Source organism: Leptodactylus fuscus, chromosome 5 (genome assembly GCF_031893055.1).
Source record: "Leptodactylus fuscus isolate aLepFus1 chromosome 5, aLepFus1.hap2, whole genome shotgun sequence".
In the NCBI taxonomy this organism is placed as follows: Eukaryota; Metazoa; Chordata; class Amphibia; order Anura; family Leptodactylidae; genus Leptodactylus; species Leptodactylus fuscus.
Genome location: NC_134269.1, coordinates 100,969,172 through 100,992,121, shown reverse-complemented (window position 1 = coordinate 100,992,121; position 22,950 = coordinate 100,969,172). Strand labels below are relative to the sequence as shown.

General features: G+C 39.6%; 1 protein-coding gene across 6 annotated transcripts in view; it reads left to right on the top strand.

Annotated features, from left to right (window-relative positions):
- The window catches only part of CCDC136 (coiled-coil domain containing 136), a 65,977-nt gene extending 43,879 nt beyond the window's left edge, over nucleotides 1-22,098 (top strand). For 2 of the 6 annotated variants that reach the window (XM_075273904.1, XM_075273902.1), the window contains exons 7-9: nucleotides 1,628-1,877; nucleotides 5,455-5,589; nucleotides 13,313-13,568. In XM_075273904.1, the coding sequence (XP_075130005.1) occupies nucleotides 1,628-1,877; nucleotides 5,455-5,589; nucleotides 13,313-13,411 (484 nt within the window). In that variant the 3' untranslated portion in view covers nucleotides 13,412-13,568. Of the gene's footprint in view, nucleotides 1-1,627; nucleotides 1,878-5,454; nucleotides 5,590-13,312; nucleotides 13,569-20,841 lie in introns of those variants that run through there. The other 4 variants (XM_075273908.1, XM_075273903.1, XM_075273906.1 and 1 more) reach the window with 4 other exon arrangements.
- The last annotated feature ends 852 nt before the right edge of the window (nucleotides 22,099-22,950 follow it).

The window sequence follows — 22,950 nt, the reverse complement described above, 5'->3', positions numbered from 1 at the left end:
CAAAAGTATTGGCACCCTCAGCCTAATACTTGGTAGCACAACCTTTAGACAAAATAACTGCGAACAACCGCTTCCGGTAACCATCAATGAGTTTCTTACAATGCTCTGCTGGAATTTTAGACCATTCTTCTTTGGCAAACTGCTCCAGGTCCCTGAGATGTGAAGGGGGCCTTCTCCAAACTGCCATCAAGAGATCTCTCCACAGGTGCTCTATGGGATTCAGGTCTGGACTCATTGTTGGCCACTTTAGAAGTCTCCAGTGCTTTCTCTCAAACCATTTTCTAGTGCTTTTTGAAGTGGGTTTTGGGTCATTGTCCTGTTGGAAGACCCATGACCTCTGAGGGAGACCCAGCTTTCTCACACTGGGCCCTACATTATGCTGCAAAATTTGTTGGTAGTCTTCAGACTTCATAATGCCATGCACACGGTCAAGCAGTCCAGTGCCAGAGGCAGCAAAGCAACCCCAAAAACATCAGGGAACCTCCGCCATGTTTGACTGTAGGGACAGTGTTCTTTTCTTTGAAGGCCTCTTTTTTTTTTTTTTTTTCCTGTAAACTCTATGTTGATGCCTTTTCCCAAAAAGCTCTACTTTTGTCTCATCTGACCAGAGAACATTCTTCCAAAACATTTTTGGCTTTCTTAGGTAAGTTTTGGCAAACTCCAGCCTGGCTTTTTTATGTCTCTGGGTAAGAAGTCTGGTCTACCTGGGTATCCTATCATACAGTCCCTTTTCATTCAGATGCTGTCGGATAGTACGGGTTGACACGGTTGTACCCCAGGGCAGCTTGAACTTGTTTGGATGTTAGTCGAGGTTCTTTATCCACCATCCGCACAATCTTGCATTGAAATCTCTCGTTAATTTTTCTTTTCCGTCCACATCTAGGGAGGTTAGCCACAGTGCCATGGGCTTTAAACATCTTGATGACACTGCACACGGTAGACACAGGAACATTCAGGTCTTTGGAGATGGACTTGTAGCCTTGAGATTGCTCATGCTTCCTCACAATTTTGCTTCTCAAGTCCTCAGACAGTTCTTTGGTCTTCTTTCTTTTCTCTATGCTCAATGTGGTACACACAAGGACACAGGACAAAGGTTGAGTCAACTTTAATCCATTTCAACTGGCTGCAAGTGTGATTTAGTTATTGCCACCACCTGTTAGGTGCCTCAGGTAAGTAACAGGTGCTGTTAATTACACAAATTAGAGAAGCATCACATAGTTTTTCAAATAGTGCCAATACTTTTGTCCACCCCCTTTTTTATGTTTGGTGTTGAATTGTATCCAATTTGGCTTTTTGACAATTATTTTTGTGGTTTTCCATTGAAGACAAATTAAATGAAGATAATAATACCAAAGAATTTGTGATTGCAATCATTTTCTGGAAGAAAATGAGTATTATCTGACAGAATTGCAGGGGTGCTAATACTTTTGGCCAACACTGTACGTACTATTACAAGTTCTGTTTTATTTATAGCACTTCCTAATTCGTAATTGAACTACAGGAGATGTATTGGGCTTGCTGGCAGAGCTAGTCCAGTGACTGGTTATTAATATCTTTACATGACTGTTTTCTAAGTTTTTCCGATATCTAGCAATGCATTCTGATAAATCTGTGCCACATTATGCAGGGTGGAGAATACAGATCTTAGGGACAGCACAGAAGAGTCGCATCAAGACCATGGAGAAGAGAGTGACAGTCTGACTGAGAAAAACCTCCCACAGTATAATGCTGAAAACATTCTTACCCTGAGCGGAGTTATTGAAACAAACGGCATACCTGAACCTGAGAAACTTAAAATGACCCGTGAAGAGGACAAGAGCCGAATGCACACCCAGCTACAGAGTGCAGAAGAGAAGGTGCAGAGGGCACAGAGCGAGGTGAGCATGCGCTGTACAGGCAGTGTGATATTTCATGGCAATACACAATCCTATTAACAACATTTTTAGACCGCGCTCACATAGAAAATATGTCATCTGGTGGTCAAGTTAGTTAAGGTTAAAGTAAAGCTTGGTAAGCGTTATTGGTAGAGTTGCCTATCTAATCATGGAAATCACTGGGAAACAAGTTGGAAATAACAGATTGGGAAAAATGTATTAAAAATAGTGTTTCTTACACTAGTCTTAATTCATTCCCCTGCTGACACAGGATATGCCTGAATTATAAAGAGGAGTTGACGTATCTTGTGAGGTCCCATGCAGCAAAATTGAAATCTGCACCAGCCTGGTAGTAGCATAGATCTCAGGTATAACTTGTGCCATGAGTTACAGTGAATCTGTTGGGTTGAGGTATCCCTGCCCTGCCTTAGTCTCCTCCCTGCCCCTCTCACTTTTCTAAAATGTGGCAAACTTGAAACAGCTTGGTGCCTAGAATACGCCACCAGAAAACTGGCATGAGATTTTTAGTAAATTTGGCCCATTATATAGACTGAAGGCTATCCGCACATTCATGATGGTCAATTTCCACAGCCCAATTTACATCACCAGTCATTTATAAAACATATCAATTGTATCAGACGCTTAAACAGATGCAATTTACATGAGACGAACGAGCCCTATTGCTGATATGAAATCCAGTCTTACGTCTTTGTTCCATATAATTGGCCCAATTATCAACCTTTGTAAAAGGGACTATAAGGAGTTTCCCAAGTCTGGAACAAGTACAGGGAATCATGTAATATAATAATGTTTACTTCTGCTTCTTTCCAGTGCCCCCCCCCCCCCCATCAGGATTACATTATACATTATGGCAGCAGTGAGGTGTCTTTATACATACATCACCAATGTAGCCGATCAGTGGCCTAGGTGGTATACAGCCTCAGACAGCTGGGGTCACTGATTCACTGCAGCTGTATGCAACAAAATCTGCAACAATAAAAGCTGTTTAAGACCGGGGCCCCACAGGCCGTAAACGCAGCGATTTGGCCGCGGCGGAAACGCCATGGGAAAGATCGCGGCATTGTACAGTACTTGCAAAGTGGATGGGATTCATGCGAATCCCATGCCCACTTTGCGGAAAAAATCGCAGCGTGGACATGTCGCGGTTTTGAAAATCACAGCATGTCAATTATATCTACGGAAGCACCGGCGGCTTTCCCATACATATAATTGGAACAGAAAGTCCACGGAGGGAAAACTTTATGAACTTTCTGTTCAAAGTGGTGCTGGAAGAACTGCAATGCATTCATGCCGCGGTTCTTCCCGCAGTGCTTTAGCATGGCGGTTCCGACCCATGGGGCCTTAGCCTCATGACATCTAGCAGCAAAAAAGCGCTCCGAGAAAAACCGCGGTGGCAAAACATTGCGGTTCTTCCTGCAGCGCTATAGACAGAAAGTTTGCAGAGATTTCTTCTGCAAACTTTCAGTTTCAATTATACCTATGGGGAAACCGCCAGCGTTTCCACAGGTATAATTGCTTTGCTAGCCATAATTGATTCACTTTGCTCTGACTGTATAATGCTGTGATTTTCTTTTTTTTTTTTTTTTTTTTTTTTTCTTTTTTTTTTTTTTTCTGCGACATTTCCACTGCGGGCAAATCATGGTGTTTACGCCATGTGGGGCTCCGGCCTATGCACCGTTTTCGCAACAAGTCTATTGCGAGCATTTCTGATAAATTAAAGTGAACACAGTCTTGTTAGCAAAATTATAGACAAGAGGAGACTGCAGCAGAAAGACATTTTTTGTCATGGACTAGAACGTTTGTCTTTTAAATGAGAGTTCGAAGAAGGTTCTAAACTGACAAGATTTTGAGGCTTTGACTGTGGTAGATGAAGCTAGATAGAGCTGGTTCAATGGTGGCGCCACAAAAGCATGTACGCAAGGTACAGCTGCAGACCATTTTAACTTGACAAGTAAACAGCTGCAACACTCTTTGAGGGCTCGTTCACATCTGCGCCGGCACGCCGTACTTCAGGTTTCCGTTTCCTGCATAAAACAGAGGCAGGAGACGGAAACCTGCAGGAGGCTTTCTCACCCATTCATTTGAATGGGTGAGAAAGCTGTCCGGCTGTGAGCGGCGGTGAGCGTTTTAGGCTCTCCGCTGCGAAACCGGGTTTTATAATCCGGACACAGAGTCGGACATGCATTACTCTGTGTCCGGATTTTAAAAAAAACGGTTTCGCGGCGGAGAGCATAAAATGCTCACGGCCGGACCCGGTCTATGGTTTCCGTCTTCTGGCATGCAGAAGACGGAAACCATAGAACGGAGACCCTGAACGCAGGTGTGAACCTAGTGTAACTTTGTAGGAGCGATGACAGACTCCTCGACTCCTAGCAAAATGTTAGTGAAATGTTTGGAGGATGAAATAGGAGAGATGGTTTTCATTTTATTTAGATGACGTTTCAAGTATCTCTTGAACATCCAGGGGGGAGATATACCCAAAACAGACAGGAGACCGAAATTAGAGGTAAATTTAGCTTTTTTGCACACATTTAGGCCCTATGCAGACAACCATAGTGTGGTTCAGTGTGCTATCCAGGTTTTTCCCGACTAGCACACTGATGCATTCACCTCTGTCCGCCTATGCACACGACCGTGAATTGAAATGAATGACTGGGGCCGCGGAAGCATGGGCGGCACTGTTCAGACACAGCTGGCAGCTAGCACACAGTCGTGTGCAACCAGCCTGAGCTTTTATGCCAGGAGAACTTTTGAGCTCCATCTGGTTGGTATACACTAGGCTGTTCTGTCCTGCAGACTATAGTAAATAATTCTATCCATTTAACAAAGACAATAATGGCATATGGGTGAACAATGCCACAATGCTCCAGTGATGACTCGATCTGTGTCTGGAGGTTATGACTGGAGTACACCGAGGTGAAGGCAGTTAGAAACGGGATAAGGACTTGTGGCTCAAGTAAGGTGACCTGTTGGTGGTAAGAGAATCCTACATGCAGGGATGCTGTGGAGATGACAAACTGCAGATCTGGATCCTGGAACTGAGCAGAGAAAGGCAGACTATATGCCGGGGCCAGTGATGACAGTGCCTGGGTTCCCCCAGCTCTCCTCTCATAGTTGCACAGATAGTGGCGAGAGGAGCAAGGGTCTGGGTAGAACACGTATCTCACAATGTTTTCTTATAGTGGGATACTTTGCATCCTTACGTCAGAACTATAGGTGAGGACTTGTATACCTATGACAGAAGGCAAAAATTGTGTTGTGAACAAAAACTTAATTACTAAAAATAGTAGCCACAATCTAAACCTTAAGACACATTGAAATGAAAGGTATAAGGAAGGAAGAGGATGACTTATCTCTTCTTTAATGCCTCTTTCAAGGGCTCAACATCCGTGTCAGTGACAACAGTGTCAAATACAGAGGAAGAATTGGCCCTTGGATTAAGTTTAAAAAAGTCATTGGTTTCTTTTTTTAGTGCTGCTTTATATGAATTAGCAGGGTGAAACCCTACACTGATGACATTGACTGCCAGGTCTATTAAACTTGTTGTCTGCTCTTGCAGTGTGCCGGTCTCCTCTCTGAGATTGAGGAACTGCAACAACGTCACCGCCTCAGCCAAGAAGAGCAGGAAAAGCTACAGGAGGAGCTGAGGTTATGTAGGGAGGAGATCCATAGGTTGAAGGAGACTGGTTTGCAGGTAACATTTAACATTTCTTTTTATACAACATCCTGTAATATTATGTCATCTGTCAATGCATTTTTGCAGGTTTTTTTGGTGGTTAAACCATTAGAGCCCTGTTCACACTGTGTAATTTGGCACTGAATTTGGGGCAGATTCCAGCCCACAATCAGTAGCAGCTTCCACCTGGATTCTGCCTCCCCTTGTTATCAGTGAGAGGTAGAGATTTCAGCAGGACACTTGAAAAAGAGAATCCTGCTCAACTCTTGCTTCGGAGTTCGAGGCTTGACACTCCCCACTATTTAAGCCCATTCATCTGATGCCCACCTCAAATTAGACTTTATTTTATGACATCTAAACAGGGCCTTAAGGGGTTCTCTAATCAAGTAAGTTATTCCCTATCCATCTTGTAGAAACTTTTGCCCCCTGTTCTGAATGTAGCGGTAGTTGGGTAGCATGCACACTGCTTCATTCATTTCAATGGCAGTGATGAACATAGCTGAAAGTTCAGAGTTCAGCTATCTCTAGCACTCTTGTTGAAATGTTTGGAGTGGTATGTGTATTACCCAACAAAAGCTCCCCCTGCTCCTCCTGATCAGTGGGTGGTCTGGGTGGGCGAACTCCCACTGATCTGTAAGTTATGGATTAAGGTTAACTTACTTTGATGGGGGGAAAACCCCCTTTACAATGAAATTGGGTAAATTGTCTCACGTCACAAAGCTAACTACTTGATTAATAGTCGCTGTAAAATGTATTGTGGTTTTTTTTTTTTTGTTTTTTTTTTTGCGCTCCAGTTTTGTGACTGTAGTAATGAGTATATAGTCTTGTCACTCTACGTACATTCTGGTGCACTGATCTGTGTTCTGCAGCAAAGTCTCTTTACTCTTTTTAATCTATTAAGTTCTAAATTAGCTTTTATAGCCCGGTGAATCTATTCTAAAAGTAAGTTCACATGGAAGAATTTGCCACAGATTTGGGGGCGGATTCCACCCTTGAATTAGCGGAAGATTCTGCTTCCCATTGTCTTCAGTTCATCTTCATTTTCTGCCATGTAAACTTACCCTATCAAGGAACATTACTCTCTGAGGAGTTTCCTACTGTAAGTATTTTGTTTACTTCTATGGTGTGGAAAAAGTACATGGAATCCGGGCTGGCAAGAAAGACAAAGCTGTCGCAATGGAAAAGCAGCATAGTTGCCTGTTCATTTATTTTTCATATTCGTATAACACCAACATATTCCATATGGGACTGACAATCTAAATGTTCTATCAGTATGTCTTTGGAGGGAGGAAACCCACGTAAACTTGGGGGAACATACAAACTACCATTACACAAACTCACAAGCAGCGACTATTGTATAAACCATAAATATTTATTAGTCACTATATATATATGATAAAAAGAGACAATTGCATGTACTTGCTCGCCCAGGCCCTCATAATCTCCCGCCTAGACTACTGCAACACCCTTCTCCATGGACTCCCAGCTAACACCCTCGCCCCCCTCCAGTCCACCTTAAACTGCGCTGCTCGCTTAATCCACCTCACCCCCTATCTTCATCGGCTGCTCCCCTCTGCCAGTCCCTCCACTGGCTACCTATAGCCCAGCGAATTGAGTTCAAGCTAATAACGCTAACATACAAAGCCATCCACACCCTGTCCCCTCCATATATCTCTGACCTCATCTCCTGCTACCTGCCCACACGTAACCTCAGATCCTCCAACGACCTCTTACTCCGCTCTGCTCTCATACGCTCCTCACACAACAGTCTCCAAGATTTCTCCCGTGCATCCCCCATACTCTGGAACTCCTTACCACAACACATAAGACTGACCCCCACAATCACAGGCTTCAAGAAGGCCCTGAAGACTCACCTTTTCAGGAAGGCCTACAACCTCCAATAACACTATCACCGCACTGCCATCTGAACAGTCTCTCCCCCTCTCCTTCTGTCTCTACCCCCCTTCCCTCATAGATTGTAAGCCCTCGCGGGCAGGGCCCTCTACCCCACCGTGCCAGTCTGTCACTGTTAGTATTATATCTACCTGTATATTCTGTGTATTGTATGTAACCCCCAAATGTAAAGCACCATGGAATTAATGGTGCTATATAAATAAATAATAACTTGCATACAAGCATTGACCATGAGGAAAGTCATAAAATATGTCAGACTTAGAGATGAGCGAACAGTAAAATATTCATTTCGAATAGCCCCTCAATATTCAACTATTCGAACGAATATCGAACCCCATTATAGTCTATGGGGAAAAATGCTCGTTTCAGGGGATCCCACTGTTCGACTCAGGAGAGTCACCAAGTCCACTATGACACCCCAGGAAATGATGCCAATACCCTGGAATGCAACTGGGACAGCAGGGGAAGCATGCCTGGGGGCATCTAACATGCCCAAGTCACTGTGTTATGTTGGGATCCCTGTCAGCTTGCGATATGCGCGAGCTGATTTTTTTTCCTCCATAGGAATGCATTGAACAGCGATGATGGCCGAATGCCATACAAAGTACAGCATTCGGCCTATCAATGCTGGTTCTGCCGCAGGCTCGTCTGTGAGGAGGCGGAGTCTAAGATTGGACCAGAATGGAGACTGCTGTGGACCGATCTTAGACTCCGGCAGAACCAGCGTTCATTGGCCGAATGCTGTACTCTGTATGGCATTCGGCCAATCAACGCTGGTCAATGCATTCCTATGCATAGATGTAGCAGTGCTGGCCGTGCGCTCAGCTCGTCTACTCCGGAGATGCAGCCGAGCTGAGCGACCAGATAAAGCCCCAAAGAGCTGAGTGAGTATCATTCCCACCTAAATAAAGGTAATCCCTAGCTAACCCTGCCTGTACATCTATCCCTGTCTCACAGTCACATAGTTCACAGTCTCAAATTAACCGAATGTTAAATCCACCATTCGTATAAATTGGAGTTCACCTGATTTAGCCAGCCAATGATTTTTTCCGATTTTTTTTTTTATTATATATATATTATATATATGCCTCCGTTGATATTCCATTGTATATCTATTCAATCGAACAGTGTTCGCTCATCTCTAGTCAGAATCCCTAAGCAACGGAGAACACAAGGAAAGAAAGCGGGATTAATAGAGAAATAACATCACTAACTTCCGTGATTACAAAAGTGCCATTACTTATTTTTTGAAATCTTCTTTGTATTGATTCCATGTAACTGTGTATGTGCTTCCTGCATTTGCGCAGGATTTTTTTTCCGTTTATTACACATGTAGTATGTATAAATAATCCAGATGGATATGTTATATACACATAATTACAGTTTGTTGCCTACCTTCCCGAATCTGTGTGAGATTATATCTTTTAACTGTTCACATGGTTTTATTATAACTGGTATAATCCAATGTGATTATTAATATATTATGCATAGTATGGTGTTATTCCCCCAATACTGCTTTTTTCTCCTAGTATTCTTCATTGCTCTTGGGTTCTGACATTTTATGTCTTTCCTCATGGTCAATGTTTGTATTGATGAATTTTCCTTTAACAAATTTTGAAAAGTTTTGATTTCTGTTAAATTATATTTACTTATCAATAGTTTGCATATATATTTGCTACTGCTATACATATGTGAAGAAATGCAGATTGTAGTCTACACGGTATTTTATGGTAGAGAGGCGCTACATGTCAGCCAGTCAGTGCATGCACTTCATACAGGGGTTTTGCCAGTGAAATGACCAAGATGATTTATTGGAACTTCCAGCCAAGCTTTGTAAGTTGCAATGCTCTAGAAAAGACCATTATATGTTGAAAACCTTGTACCCTGGGGCCATAGAAACTTGAGCGATCACTATAAATCACTCCATTGCAATACTAAAGCTGAATTTTAAGAATATGGGCAGTTTTACACAAGCGTGTTATGGGGAAAAGATTATTTCTTTTGGGATCACCTATTCCTAATTTATATTTCTGTTCTACTAGATAATATATTCTACTGCAATTAATAATATACCATACTGGACTTATTAGTTAGTTATTTTTTTTCTGGCTATTATTTTACTTACATTTTTTTTTATTTTTAGAGCATTTTATTTTTCATTGTAGCACTTACAATAACACATGAAAAAAATAGAAACCTAGCACAATTGAAGGGATGATTAACACCAGTATAAGTCCCAATTATGTAAATTAGGCCCTTAGAAGATGGCGTGTTCCTGATCTCTCTACAATAAACAAAACACCAAGGGGGTTGAGATTTTTTTTTTTTATTATTTTTTTTTTTTTAGTCAGACATGCAGGACTTTGTGTTCAGCTAAAAGAAAAAAAACAAACAAAATAAAAACTGTTTCCCCATAGACAGGCAGAAGACGTACACGTGCGGTCACCTCTGCACACCCATTCAAATGATTGGGTTTGAAAACTGACCACCGGGTTTACGTCTCCTGTCCAGTTTCGAGGGGCAGAAGGCATAAACAGGCCGGACTGCACAAATAAAAAGTGTTAACCCGCCCTTACATACTGATAGCAAACAGTTTGTGTCTATTTTGCACGTGCTCAGAATGAAGAAGGGGGAAGAAAAAGGGCTGGTTCACACTAGCGTTTGTATCTCATCCGGAAGGAGTCCACATGGAGGACCCCCCCCCCCCCAAAAAACGGAATACAAGCGCAATTGCAAGCGCTGTGCTGTCAAAGCGCATGGACCCCATAGACTATAATGGGGTCTATGTGCTTGCCACGCACTGCCCACCTAATATACCCCCCGAACGGATTACTGACGCAGATGTGAACGAGGCCTTAGTGAGTCGTAGAGTGCCTCGATATTGGATCAAAGTCAAATGTCTATGGCCTACATTAGTAATGTTTCATAAATGTATCACAACTTTATTCATAATGCAGTGATTATATAAAAAAAATACATAAAGTGGAATGAAAACATGAGATTGACTGTAAGTGAGCATATAGTCCATACAGCCATGAAAATGGGATAGTCCACCACTCCAAAAAGAGCAGAACACCCCAACCTATACTGGTATCCATAGAGGTTCACTGATGCCGCCACTGAATCCTCTGGTACCCAAACATATAGCAACAAGCCAGTGGTTTGCAATTTTACTGACTATTCTAGCAGAACTAGTAAATGAGGTTCATAGTAAGAGAGTGCTAATACATATAAATATGTGTGTGTGTGTATGTATATATATATATTATACACTTACTATATATTGAATTTTTTGTGTATTTATACTATAATTTTTTCATGCCCACTATAAATTTACAAAATCAAAACCCTTTTCTTTCTCTGCTGCTTTTCGCCTTCTTTTTTTTTTAATTGTTTTTATCTCTATTATAATTAACTTTTTTTTTTAACAGATTCCAGATTGTTGGTATTAATCTCTGTACTCTGAATAAAGTTGTCAGATTGTATGTTTGTGGTGTGGTTTTTGTTGTGAGGCTAGTCCTGGTCTATAGATAAAGTTGTCACTTATCACTTGTACAAGTTGTTTTTCTTCAACCAGGTCAGTGAGGAAAGTGAATTCCTATAATTTTCATTTCTTTTACAAGCCAAGTATTACACATCCTTGACACATTTTTGATGAAAGGATAAGGGAAAATACAACCATATTGGTTGTTTCTTATGAATTTGCTTCACAAAATATTAGGACATGTTAGGGCTGGGTGACCCAAATCACCATTAGTTTGACTTCAATTACGATTAATAAATGATTATTTTAGGACACTCCCCTTTTATATCCCACACCCCTATATGCCCCGTCATGACACACAATTTTGGTTATTCACATATCAGCAATCCTGATTGGATGGCTTATAGTTAGACATAGCCTTTTAGCCAATGGCAGTGTGAGACCGGATGGAATGGATGCATAAGATTGTAATAATTAAGGTCAGCAACTTCACAAAAATGTAACAGCTGACTTTTGATTTTGGTTATTTTTATTAATTGCTCAGCCCTAGGACATGCTATACATTATTAGGCTACTTTTACATCTGTGCTCGGTGTCCATTTGGTTCAGATCTATCAGAAATCACGAAAATAGTTCTGCACGCCTGCCTTTTTCTGTCTGGCAGTTGAGGTCCTGGTTTGTGTGGGGTCTCTCTGGCTCTCCTGGTGTCTGTTTATTTCAGGATCTATTGTTGCCTATTTTTTTTTTTGAAGAGCAGAAATCAAAATTCAGATGCAAACATAACATTAATTATCTTTTTTTCCAGTATGCACAGTCAATAGCAATGTTATCAGGTTTAAAAAATTGGTTGAACAGATGATTGTGATCTCAAGTGTAACTAACAAACTTTGGATAACGCTCTAAATTTCTATTTTATTATTTGACAATTTTAAAATCTGTGTGAAAATACTCTTAAAGGTCTGGGCTCCACATGGCATAAAATCCCCAAATTCACACAGCGGATATGCTGCGATTTCCAAAACCGTTGTGATTTTGGAAATCGCAGCATGTCAATTATACCTATAGACATGCTGGCAGTTTTCCTATAGCTATAATGGAAGCAGAAAGTCCACATTGGAAACCTCTGCTGACATTCTGTGAACAACGATGTGGGAAAAACCGAGATGTATTACTGCCATGGCTCTTCTCGCTGTACACTTTTCCTGCAGACCGCTATGTGGGGCCTATGCCTATATTTAAGATATGCACATATAATAAAAAATATTTGAAAAAGAGAAAATCAATGTGTAAGACTGTGGATCCCACACCGTGATCTATAGGAAACAGAGCAAGATGTCTACAAAAGTATATTCATCATTGCTGAAAGACAAAATTCTTCCCAATGAAATCTGCAGTGAAATTTTGGTGATTTAAAAAAAAAACAAAAAAAAAAAACGCTTGCGTATTTGAAAATCATAGCATGTCATTTAAATCTATGGTATTTATATCCATAAAGGTATAATAGAGGGAGAAAGTCCACAGAGGAATTAATTTCTTCCAGTGACCACTAAAGCAACATATCCTATACATTAATGTTTTTTTGGTAATTATTATTTGTCCTCTAATGGAAAGAAGTGAATTCTGGTCTCGTATTTGGATAGAATTATACATATGAGCAGACTAACCTTTCTGCTAACACCTTTGTAACCAATGTATTTCTTTCTCTCTCTCTTCTTTCCTTTTTCCTATCTCACTCTCTTTATTTTACATTCTCTTCTCATATTGCTTTGGCTGCGTCTTTACTATTTATAAATCTTACTATTTTTCCCCTCTGTTCTTGACTTTCCTTTATTTACATCCATTATCATATTTCCTTACTTTTTGTAATCTCATGTACCTCATGCCACTCGTGTTCATATCTCGTTGGAATTTACCATCTACGAACTTTTCTCTATTATTTATGGGGGAACCCCTTTTTTCATTATTGTATTAATATATTCAAACAATCTCTATTAAATGGCATAATCATCAATTCACCTATACCATCCACCATTACCAATTGTGTTCAATACATGTAAATACATCAATACCTGTTCCGTACTTTCTTGTGATGTTAAATTCTCTTACCGGGTCAATCACACGAATGCTTACGATCACCGCCGTCTATTCTTTGTACATGTTACATTCTTCTACCTGGAACCATCTATTGTATGATATGCAATGAAACACATTTATATGTTATTTTGCCTGTTTCCACTACATCCTCATTCAATACAACTTGGATTCTCTTCCACATCTTCCCATTCATCTATCTTTTTCTTACTTTTCTTTCCTGCTTTTATCTCCCTCCTCTTCGTCTCTCAGGCCCCCTTTGGATCTGACCCTCCTGTTCTCTCCCTTCCCCTCCTAGGACTTATTGTTATAGTGGGGACACTCTGGTGCTGGTGGGCTGAGACGTCCTAGTGCACATCAGGTACTGGTTTCCATGTGACTCCTCGTGCTCTGCATGCTTTGCTTTGCACGGCTAGGAGTATCTCGCTGCCTCTGCTTCCATGCCTGATGCCGCATCTGTCCTTTCAAGCTCTTGTCTCCCTTTTCATTTTAACCCTTTTTATTCACTTTCCTGTATTTTATTAATTTAATAATATGTTCTTAAATATTGTCAAACATAAGAGACTATCTGTTTTAATTCTGTATAATTTCTGGGTGTAAGTAAATGTTTTGTATTCTTTCTCATTGTCAGTGTTTCATTGGTCATAGATGGAGGTCAGTAATACTGTACATTGTAGAGGTCTTCCTGCCACTCTGTCAGCTATTTACTATTCTCATACTTTACAGTACCACATTTACTCAAACTGTCTTATTTATGGACAATGATAGACATACATGTCAAAAATCTTTTATTAAAAGCTCATGTAAAGCTCTGTTCAAGCTAAAATGCAAGCAAATGAACAAATATTATTCAATATAAATGATATTTTATACAATCCCAATTTCAAATTAATTGTGTAAAATGTGAAGAAAACAAGAATGTAACAATATAGAAATTTGTAGTAACCATATTGTATTCACAATAGAACACATCAGAAGATGAAAGTGAGATTTTCCATTTAGTTAAAAAAAATTAACTCATTTTATATGGCTATAAAAGTAAAAGGGCACTTACAGTTGTAATATCATATTATGTACAGTATGTTACATATTCGGTCAGGTGTCAGAAATTTTAAATATATAGCATTTAGCAGCTTATTGTTCCATAGTAACATTGTAGATGTGGTTGGATGAAGATACGGGTCCATAACCACTATATCCATACAGTGTAGATGCAGACTATTAATTAGAAAAAAATGCAATATTTGTACTTTTGTGTTAAAAAGACAAAAGTAATGTAGGTATGATTCATTAATTGGCTAACTAGAAAAATTATATTTGCAAACTTTCAAATAACAGGGCCTTCTTCTTAAGGCATATCCAATGAATGACTGAGAAGACAGCACAAAACTGACAACATTGTACACAAAGGCATGGAAATGTGGCAGTCTCTGGTGGTGTGAGGGCACTTCTAATCAGGAGATTCCTTAAGTATTTATACACACTTCACCCCCCTCCATCAGACTGACCCCAGATTACTCCAAGCCCGTCAAGTCCTCATCTCTATAAACGCAGTATTACCCTTCCTGTCCTGTGAACTAATTGCCTTTATGTAGCATCTTGCCAATGTTGTGCTGTGTTTTCCATCATTAATTTGTAATATTCCATACAAAGTACTGGGAAGCTTGGGGGAAAAAATTAGAATGAGGTGGAATTGGAGGAAAAACTGTGTTTGTGCAACTTTGTAATGAACTTAATTTTTATGTTGTATGCAATGCAGCCAAAATGGCATGTCACCTGTATTCAATTGGTTGGTTTGATTCCATGGATACTAAATGTATATAGTCTAAATTTATTTATTTCTTTATTTTTTTTGTTTCAACCCTATTTTTGGAGTCGCGATATTCTGACAGCCCCCTAACTTTTTTTTATATTTCTGTGTATGGGGATGTATAAGGTGTCGTCTTTTCAGGGCCATATGTACTTTTCAGTAATACCATTTTGGGAAACGTCTGATGTTTTGATCATTGTACATTAAATTTTTTCTGGGATTCAAAATGGTGAAAACCCCAACAATTTGGCACTTGCAATTTTTTTCCCCAGTATGGCATTCACTGTATCTTTTTAGAAGTTTGTAGACTGGGTATTTCTGGACATGGGGATGTATAATGTTTGTTTTTGTTTAAATATCTTTATTTCAAATTTAGGCTAAAGAGGGTAATATTACTATTTACTGGAGCAGAAATTCCCCTGGCTGCTAGAAGTAGAGGCCTGCTGCAGCTCTGCTACCCCTGAACTGACTTTCCTCTCATTAACCATCTTGGCAACCTTATTGGGGTGTTCTACCTTCATCCCCACCTACCCTATTTAGTTTCTGTAGTGAGTAGCAAACTCCTCTACACGTTATCAATTACATGAAGTGTTGAGTTGCTTATTTAGATCTAGAATCTGGGCTTTTAAGAAGAACAATGCTGTAAAAACTAACCCCTGCACAAATGCAGTTTTTCTCTAATTCCACTCCATACTGAATTTTTTTTTCCACCTTCTTAGTATGATACAGAATGTTAACTGGTAACGTTGTAAAGTACAATTTGTCCTTCAGAAATTAAGCCCAGATATGGCTTTGTGAATTGAAAACTAAAAAAAAGTTATGGCCTATGGAAGCAATAATGAAAATTGAAAAATTACTACAGAGGGAAGGGGTTAATAATAATAATTAATAATAATAATAAATAATAATACATTTTATTTATATAGCGCCAACATATTCCGCAGCACTGTACAATTTGTAGGGTTCAGATACAGACTGATACATAACAAAGAACTTAATTTCAGACAATGGGACTGAGAGCCCTGCTCAAGAGAGCTTACAATCTATGAGGTAGAGGGGGTGACACAAGAGGTAGCAGGGGTGGCATTGCTTATACAGTATTATAAAACCCCATTAACATAGCTGAAAATAATGGGGTTAATTAGAAAATTAGAATTTGTGACAAGAACTTCCTTCTGAATGTTATCAGTATATGAGTGTCTTGAGACATCAGCCTGCCAAGAAACTAAAGATATCTTATGAAGGCATGTGCCGTATTGTTAAAGAGCCCTAAGACGAGACATCAATGTTTGATCAGTGTAGCTCCAACCTCCTGGACCCCAGCCAGCACAATAAATGAAGACCTCATTGCAAGGCACTGCATCTTCACCTTAAGAATTTGAGACTATGTTCAGGGTGTTTGAATAACAGTGAAGAACGTGTGAGGTAAAACCATATCACAACTTCTTGGAGTATTTGACTGGAGCCATTTTCATCCTCTAGTAAGACAATGGAGATTTATTGTTGCTGTAAGTCAATTTTTGGTGTAAAAAAAAAAAAAAAGTGTCTCAAACCATGTGTTAAGTTGCATCAAAAAAGTCACAACTGCCATCCTTTCAACTTTCCAAAAAGGTAGTAAGGGGGTAATGGGGGCAAGCCATTGACCATATTTATTATCATGTACAACAAAATCTCTGAAAAAATTATACCTGAAATCTACAATTAAGGAAAAGTATAATGATACTAGGATCACACCTGTGCCTGGGTTTTTGTTCTTCGGGTCCAATTGGGGACTATAGAGTATACTGGGGTCCACCGTTTTCCTGCCTGGTTTCCACCCAAAAAATACTGAGAGAAAAATCCTCAAATGGAATCCAAGCGCAAGTATGAGCCTAGCCTGAGTCTACCTGAGTTGGCACAGGTTTTCTTTACTTCAAGCAAAGAAGTATTTTTAAGTTTTTAAGCCAAGGGGCTTAAGTTTATCATCTAGAGGTTGCCAATAAAAAGTTGAACGATAGGAACATTACACTTGAAAGTATACTCTACACATATACTAATTTAAAACACAGAACCAACCAGCTCTCCTTCTTCTAGTATTGTTTAGTGGCATTATTTGGGAATCCTTTAAAGGGATTTTATCATTAATAAACTTGATTTAAATAAAACCATGTAAGAATAGCCTTTTATGAAGGCTATTCATCTCTTACCTTTATCTTGAAGTTCCATGCAACAGGTTTTTAATTTTCTTCTTTATGCTAATTGTGGTCACAAAGCATAGAGGGCAGTTTCCCCTGCGTTCTCTGAGCAAAGCTTGTCATCCATCCAGCACTGCCATTTCTTCTGCTCCGTTGGTCATAATCCTTGTCTTCTTACAGGAGACCACTGCAAAATGGCTACTGGATCAGCCAACTGTGCATGTTCTGTTGCCATTTTGTGGTGGTCTCCTACAAGAGACCACCACAAAATGGCCAACGGACATGCGCAGTCAGCTGTTTCATCGGCCATTTTGCAGTGGTCTCCTGTAAGAGGATGGATGGAGCAGAAGAATGGCAGCACTGGTTGGATGACCAGCTGTACTTTCTGAACGTAGGGGAAATGCCCCTATGCTTTCTGAGCACAATTAGCATAAAGATCAATTTCAAATCGGTGGCTCGGACCTTGAAGATAAAGGTAAGAGAACTTTTAGCTTAAAATTAGTTGTTTTTTTTTTAATGATAGAATCCCTTTAAAGGATTCCCATAGGCAAGGTACCACATGTTTGATCTTGATTATGTAGCTCCACTAGAGACTGAATGGAGCAGTAGCATCTGTCACAGCTTTTCTGTCCCAATTCTTCCATGCTATAGTTGTAAAGGATATTTGGAGTTTACTGGGTATTTAAGAACATTTTATGGAGAAGGTGATTGGAAAAATGAGATCCTGGACAAATCTCTCTATATTTATGGGAAAAAATGATGCTAAGATAAAAGCACTTGAATATAGTGAAATGAAAAACCCTCTAGAGAATGGAGTTGTTTATCTGAAAATTTCTATTGGAACTGAAGAAAAGGAGGATCTGGTCAAGACCCAGTGTATGTCTTATATAAGAACTCTACTTTCTGCATACAACTCAGTATCAGAGCTGCTTAATCTAAACTGCATGCTACATGTTGGGAAGTATGGTACAGGTTACAATATGTTTACACACTGACCAGTAAATATGCCTCATTTGTCTCTCTTGGTGATGGCTCTGTGTACGTTTGATCCTTTTGTGACAGCATGTCCTGCTCTGGATATTATCCGATATTATATTTATCTTGCTAATTTTTGAATAAGCAAAATCATTTAAAAATCAGTCATTTCCATCCTTTGCTCCTTTCTATGTTGTTCCCAGAATGTATTACTAGTACCAAGGGTTATACTGTGCAAGATATAAAATGTTTCGTTTAAAGGGAATTTGCCAGAAAACTACTTTAAAAAAAATAAATACATTTTTTTACAAGTTTTATTTGCCATTTACAGTATATTTTCATAAGCTTGTAGACTCGGCATTTTGGACACAGAGATACCTAATGTGTATGTGTTTCACTTTTTTAAATCTACTTTTAAAGGGATGGTGATTTAAATTTGTAATTCTTTTGTATTTTTTTTTTTTGTTTAATTTTTAACTTTATCTACCACTTTTACACCCCCTGTGGCTGCATTCACACTGAGTAACGCTGGCGTTTTTTGTGCTTATTTTTTGCACATAGCGCCGCATTTGCGCCGCGCTATTTTGCGGTGGCGTTGAACGGCGCAAACGCGGCGTATACGCGGCACTATGTGCAAAAATAAGCACAAAAAACGCCAGCGTTACTCAGTGTGAATGCAGCCACAGGGGGTGTAAAAGTGGTAGATAAAGTTAAAAATTAAACAAAAAAAAAAAATGTAGTGAATGCAGCCTAAGGGGTCTAATCGCTGATTACAATATGGGTGGCAACATTCCATAGAGAAGCCTGTCAAAGATGATCCTGGGAGCCTTCAATAGGCTCCCAGCTGTTATGGCAACAGATCGCTGATCCCAGGACCTCATTCTGGGGGCAAGTGATCCACCCCATAATGGTGGCCTTGGTCAGGGCACTGATTGCAGGCAGTGTGGGTGATTCTCTTGGCAGAAATAGCAGATGTCAAGTATTTAAATATGGCGGCAACTCCTGAGCTACTGATATGGCTGATGTCAGGAAAGAGATAAAGAATTTCTGGTGAGACTTTCAACATTTTTCCATGTTATTATCTATCTTAAAAATAAATAAAAAAAAAATAAAAAAAAGTAAAAACCCTGCAGTTTAGACTTTTTTTTCACTAGGCCATATACTATGCTGAGACTGTGTTTTCTGTAGATTTTTTTTTTTTGCAGAGGTCCTCTTACTTATCAGAACATTGATGATTGACCACAGCTATCTTGTATATGTAGATAAGACACAGACTCCACCTGCCACAATAGAGGATTTTACAATTTATCTAGTCCCCTAGTGACAAAATGAGCCAAGCCCAGGCCTCAGAGCATGCCTAGAAAACACTTCCATACAAGTAAATAGGGTCTTCCCCAGACTATTTAGGGACTATTGTTCAAGAGAAAACAGGAAGTTATTGAATGTTTTAAGGGTTGTGACAAAAGTTGGCACTGCAACATCTTTAGAATTTTTTAAAATATAGATATCAATGTGGAAAATGTAAAAACATAATCATCAAAAATTCTTAAAAAATATTTTTGTGATAAAAATGTGATTTAAACAATAGGTAATTTTCTGGCAACAAATTCTCTTTAATGTTTCCATTATAGGGGTTTTCCGGCTCTAAAACAGAGGTTCGCTATCTTTTGGATAGGTCGGTAGTATGTGATGGGGGGGGCGGGGGGCAATCACCTCTGACCCCCAGCTAATTAGTTGTTTGAAGGGGCCTCAGCATTAGGGTGCTGCAGTCTCTTCACTAAATACCATGCACAGTGTTATACATTATATAACGGCTGTGCTTGGCTTTGCACCTCGGCCCCAGTCACTTGTAGACCACGTAAACAAGGAACATGACATCATATGTGAAGTGGACACAGCACTCAGGGAACACTGCTTTCACTTCAAAAAGGTGATCAGCAGGGGTCCAGGATGTTGGACCCCTGTTGATCCGATATTGATGACCTAGGTCATCAGTCATATAAGACCGGAAAGCCCCTTTAGGCTGGGGCCCCACATTGTGTAAACACAATGGTTTGATGTGTTGCCACCGCATATTTTTCCCCATAACCCTTTTTTGCTGTGCTACGCTACGTGGGGCCTTAGCCTCAAGCTAAATATTCAGTTTTTCTCCTCCACTTCTGTGCTGACCCTCTGACTTGTTAACAGAAACTCTGTATATTTGGGCTTTAAGCCTGCTCTGCTGTGAATGCATTGCTCCCATTTAAAGGTACAATACTTGTAAAGTAGCAGATGAAGTCCCAGGCTTTATTTCTTCACACACACTAAGTGTATTGAAAACTGCAATATTGTTGTACTGCAACGTCTTGTAGTGAACCTATATTTGTTAGTCGCATTGACACTGTTGCAGCTAACCCTAGAAGGGGTGCAACTACCCGCAGCTAGCCCTTGAAGGGACTGTATACAGATTTAGGCTAGAGCCCTGTGTTATGAAAATCCAGCGTTTTTACAGTACCTGCAACGTGGTTTGCCTAATCCCATCCACATATGACAGAGAAAAATCAGCAGCAGAAAAGCTGTGTTAAATTCACAGCATGTCAGTTATACCTATAGAAACGCTGCTATGAAAAAGCGCTATGTATTTCTGCCGCTTTTTTTTTTTTTTTTTGCAGCGCTTTGATACGTGGGGCCTTAATCTTATACAGCTCGCATTATAAAATTTGTAGTAGGAGTAATCTAGATATGCAGATACATTAATGCAGTCTTACAGCAACAGAAAATCTGTTGATCTATTTCATTTTACTGTTTTCTTCTTATGTCCCATTCTTTGTTTCTTTTCCCAGGCTGCTCTTTGGAACCCACTCCTCCTGCTGGCAGTGGCTGCAGCTGTGGCATTACTGTGTTCAAGTTTAAGGAGAGGCCCTGAATGACTGTGGACTGCAGCAGCACAGCATTTCTACACAGTCTAGTGCGCCATAATAACACAATGCCATATTAACATCACTACAATATGGCACAACATGTCTGCACAACTCACATCACACAGACGTAGAAACATTAATTCAGCACAGGATTCCTTCCGAATCTACATTATATTCCGTATTTTGTACATAGTGCATTCAGTCTGCATATTGTGAAATAGGCCAGTGGACAAACTCTTGTGAGCCTTTGTGACCACTGCTTCCAGTATTGTGCACACCTTCAATCCCACTGCTCACCAGTCTACTCGGCATGATGTAGTACGCATAGAATCCAGCAATGTTTAAAACTAGTTTACATATTTTGCACGACTGATTCATATGGCGATTGTGCTGCAATATGAGCTATCATATATTTATGAAGTAGAGTTTAGGATTTTAAATATTCGCTTTTGGAGACGCAATACTCCCTGTTCCACTGACATGATCTTGTAGATAGACACTTTGTGAGTGGCCATACATTTTTGTTTATTAGTCTAGTTTTCAAGGTGCCTATGTCTGTGCATATTTATACCTTTTGCAGTAGCAACAGGCTCTGTGTTCCCTAGGTGCTCTGTCCTAATGGTGCAAAGCTCTGGCACATTTTACATATAGATCATGTCTGGATTTTCTTTAGTAGTTCGGTTCTTTAATGAATAGATACCATACATATGTACCTGAACTTAGAAGTGGAAATGCAACGCTTTTATTTCTATTATATCTTATTTGGTGAAAGGACGGCATATTCTCACATTAAATGTTTGATTTTATGGGTGCCAGTTTTATTAATAGTTATATTTGTGTTTACATGGGTGCTAAGCTTTTACTGTCTTTGGCTAGACTATCATTTTAAACAAAGCTACTTTTATAGTATTATGATTAACCCTACACTTTTTAGAACCAGTTTTTTATTCTATAATGTTATCTCAATGTACATCATTATTGCTTATATATAGTTATATAGCAAATATAGCAGAGAAGCCATTTAACATTTTATTGTTTTGCAAGCAAAACAAATGGAGAGTTACTGTTTAGCTATTTATTGTTCTGACTGTTATATTTCTGTGTTATATACTAAAGGTGAAAAAATACTTGCAGCCATCCAGTTCAACCTATTGTTCTGCATTGTTCATCCAGAAGAAGGCAAAAATCCTTATTAGGGCAGGAATTTGAAGCCATCTTCTTCCTTGCTTCCTCTGGAAATACTGGCCAGCGTTTTATCATTGCATGAGTTTGCTTGAGGATTAGTGCAAGTAGCCTGTTTGGCCCAGGGTTGCACTTGCCTCACCCCATAAGTTCTGCACTGAATCCGCTGCGGAAACAGCGGCAAGATCGAGCAGGGTATTTTTTCTGTGTGCTAAAAAAACCAAGCATCTATCATGCTTCTCATTAAAAACATTGAGAGGCAGATTCCAGCTGGAATTTGGATCTTATTTTGAGGTTGTAGCAGCCTAAAAATCAGCTTCCAGCTCCTCCATATGAACCTAACCTTAGCCAGGGGCCCCACATTGCATAAACACTGTGGCAGAAATTTTTACAGTACCTGCAAAATGGATGGGATTCTGGCTAATCCTATCCACATATTGCAGAAAAATATTGGTAATGCAAATGTTGCAATTTCAAAAATTGTTGTATTTTTGTAAATCGCAGCAAGTCAGTTATACTTAAGGAGACGCAGGCGGTTTCCGTATAGGTATAATAGGAAAACTTTGCAGACTTTCTGTGAAAAGCACTGCAATGAGTTCCTGCCATGGACTTTTCTGCTGCGGCTCACTACGTGGGGCCTTAGATTCAGGTAGATGACAACTGTCCTCTTTTGAAGGTTAAAACACTTAACGAAATTCTTGAAGCAATTGCTCATCTCCACAATCCCGATCATGTTACCAATTTATTAGTACAGTTACTTAAAGGCTATGTACACCTTTTCATAAATTCCACTTGCGGAAAAAAAGCTAGCAGAACCCATTGAAATCAGAATTTTCCGCTATCAGATCT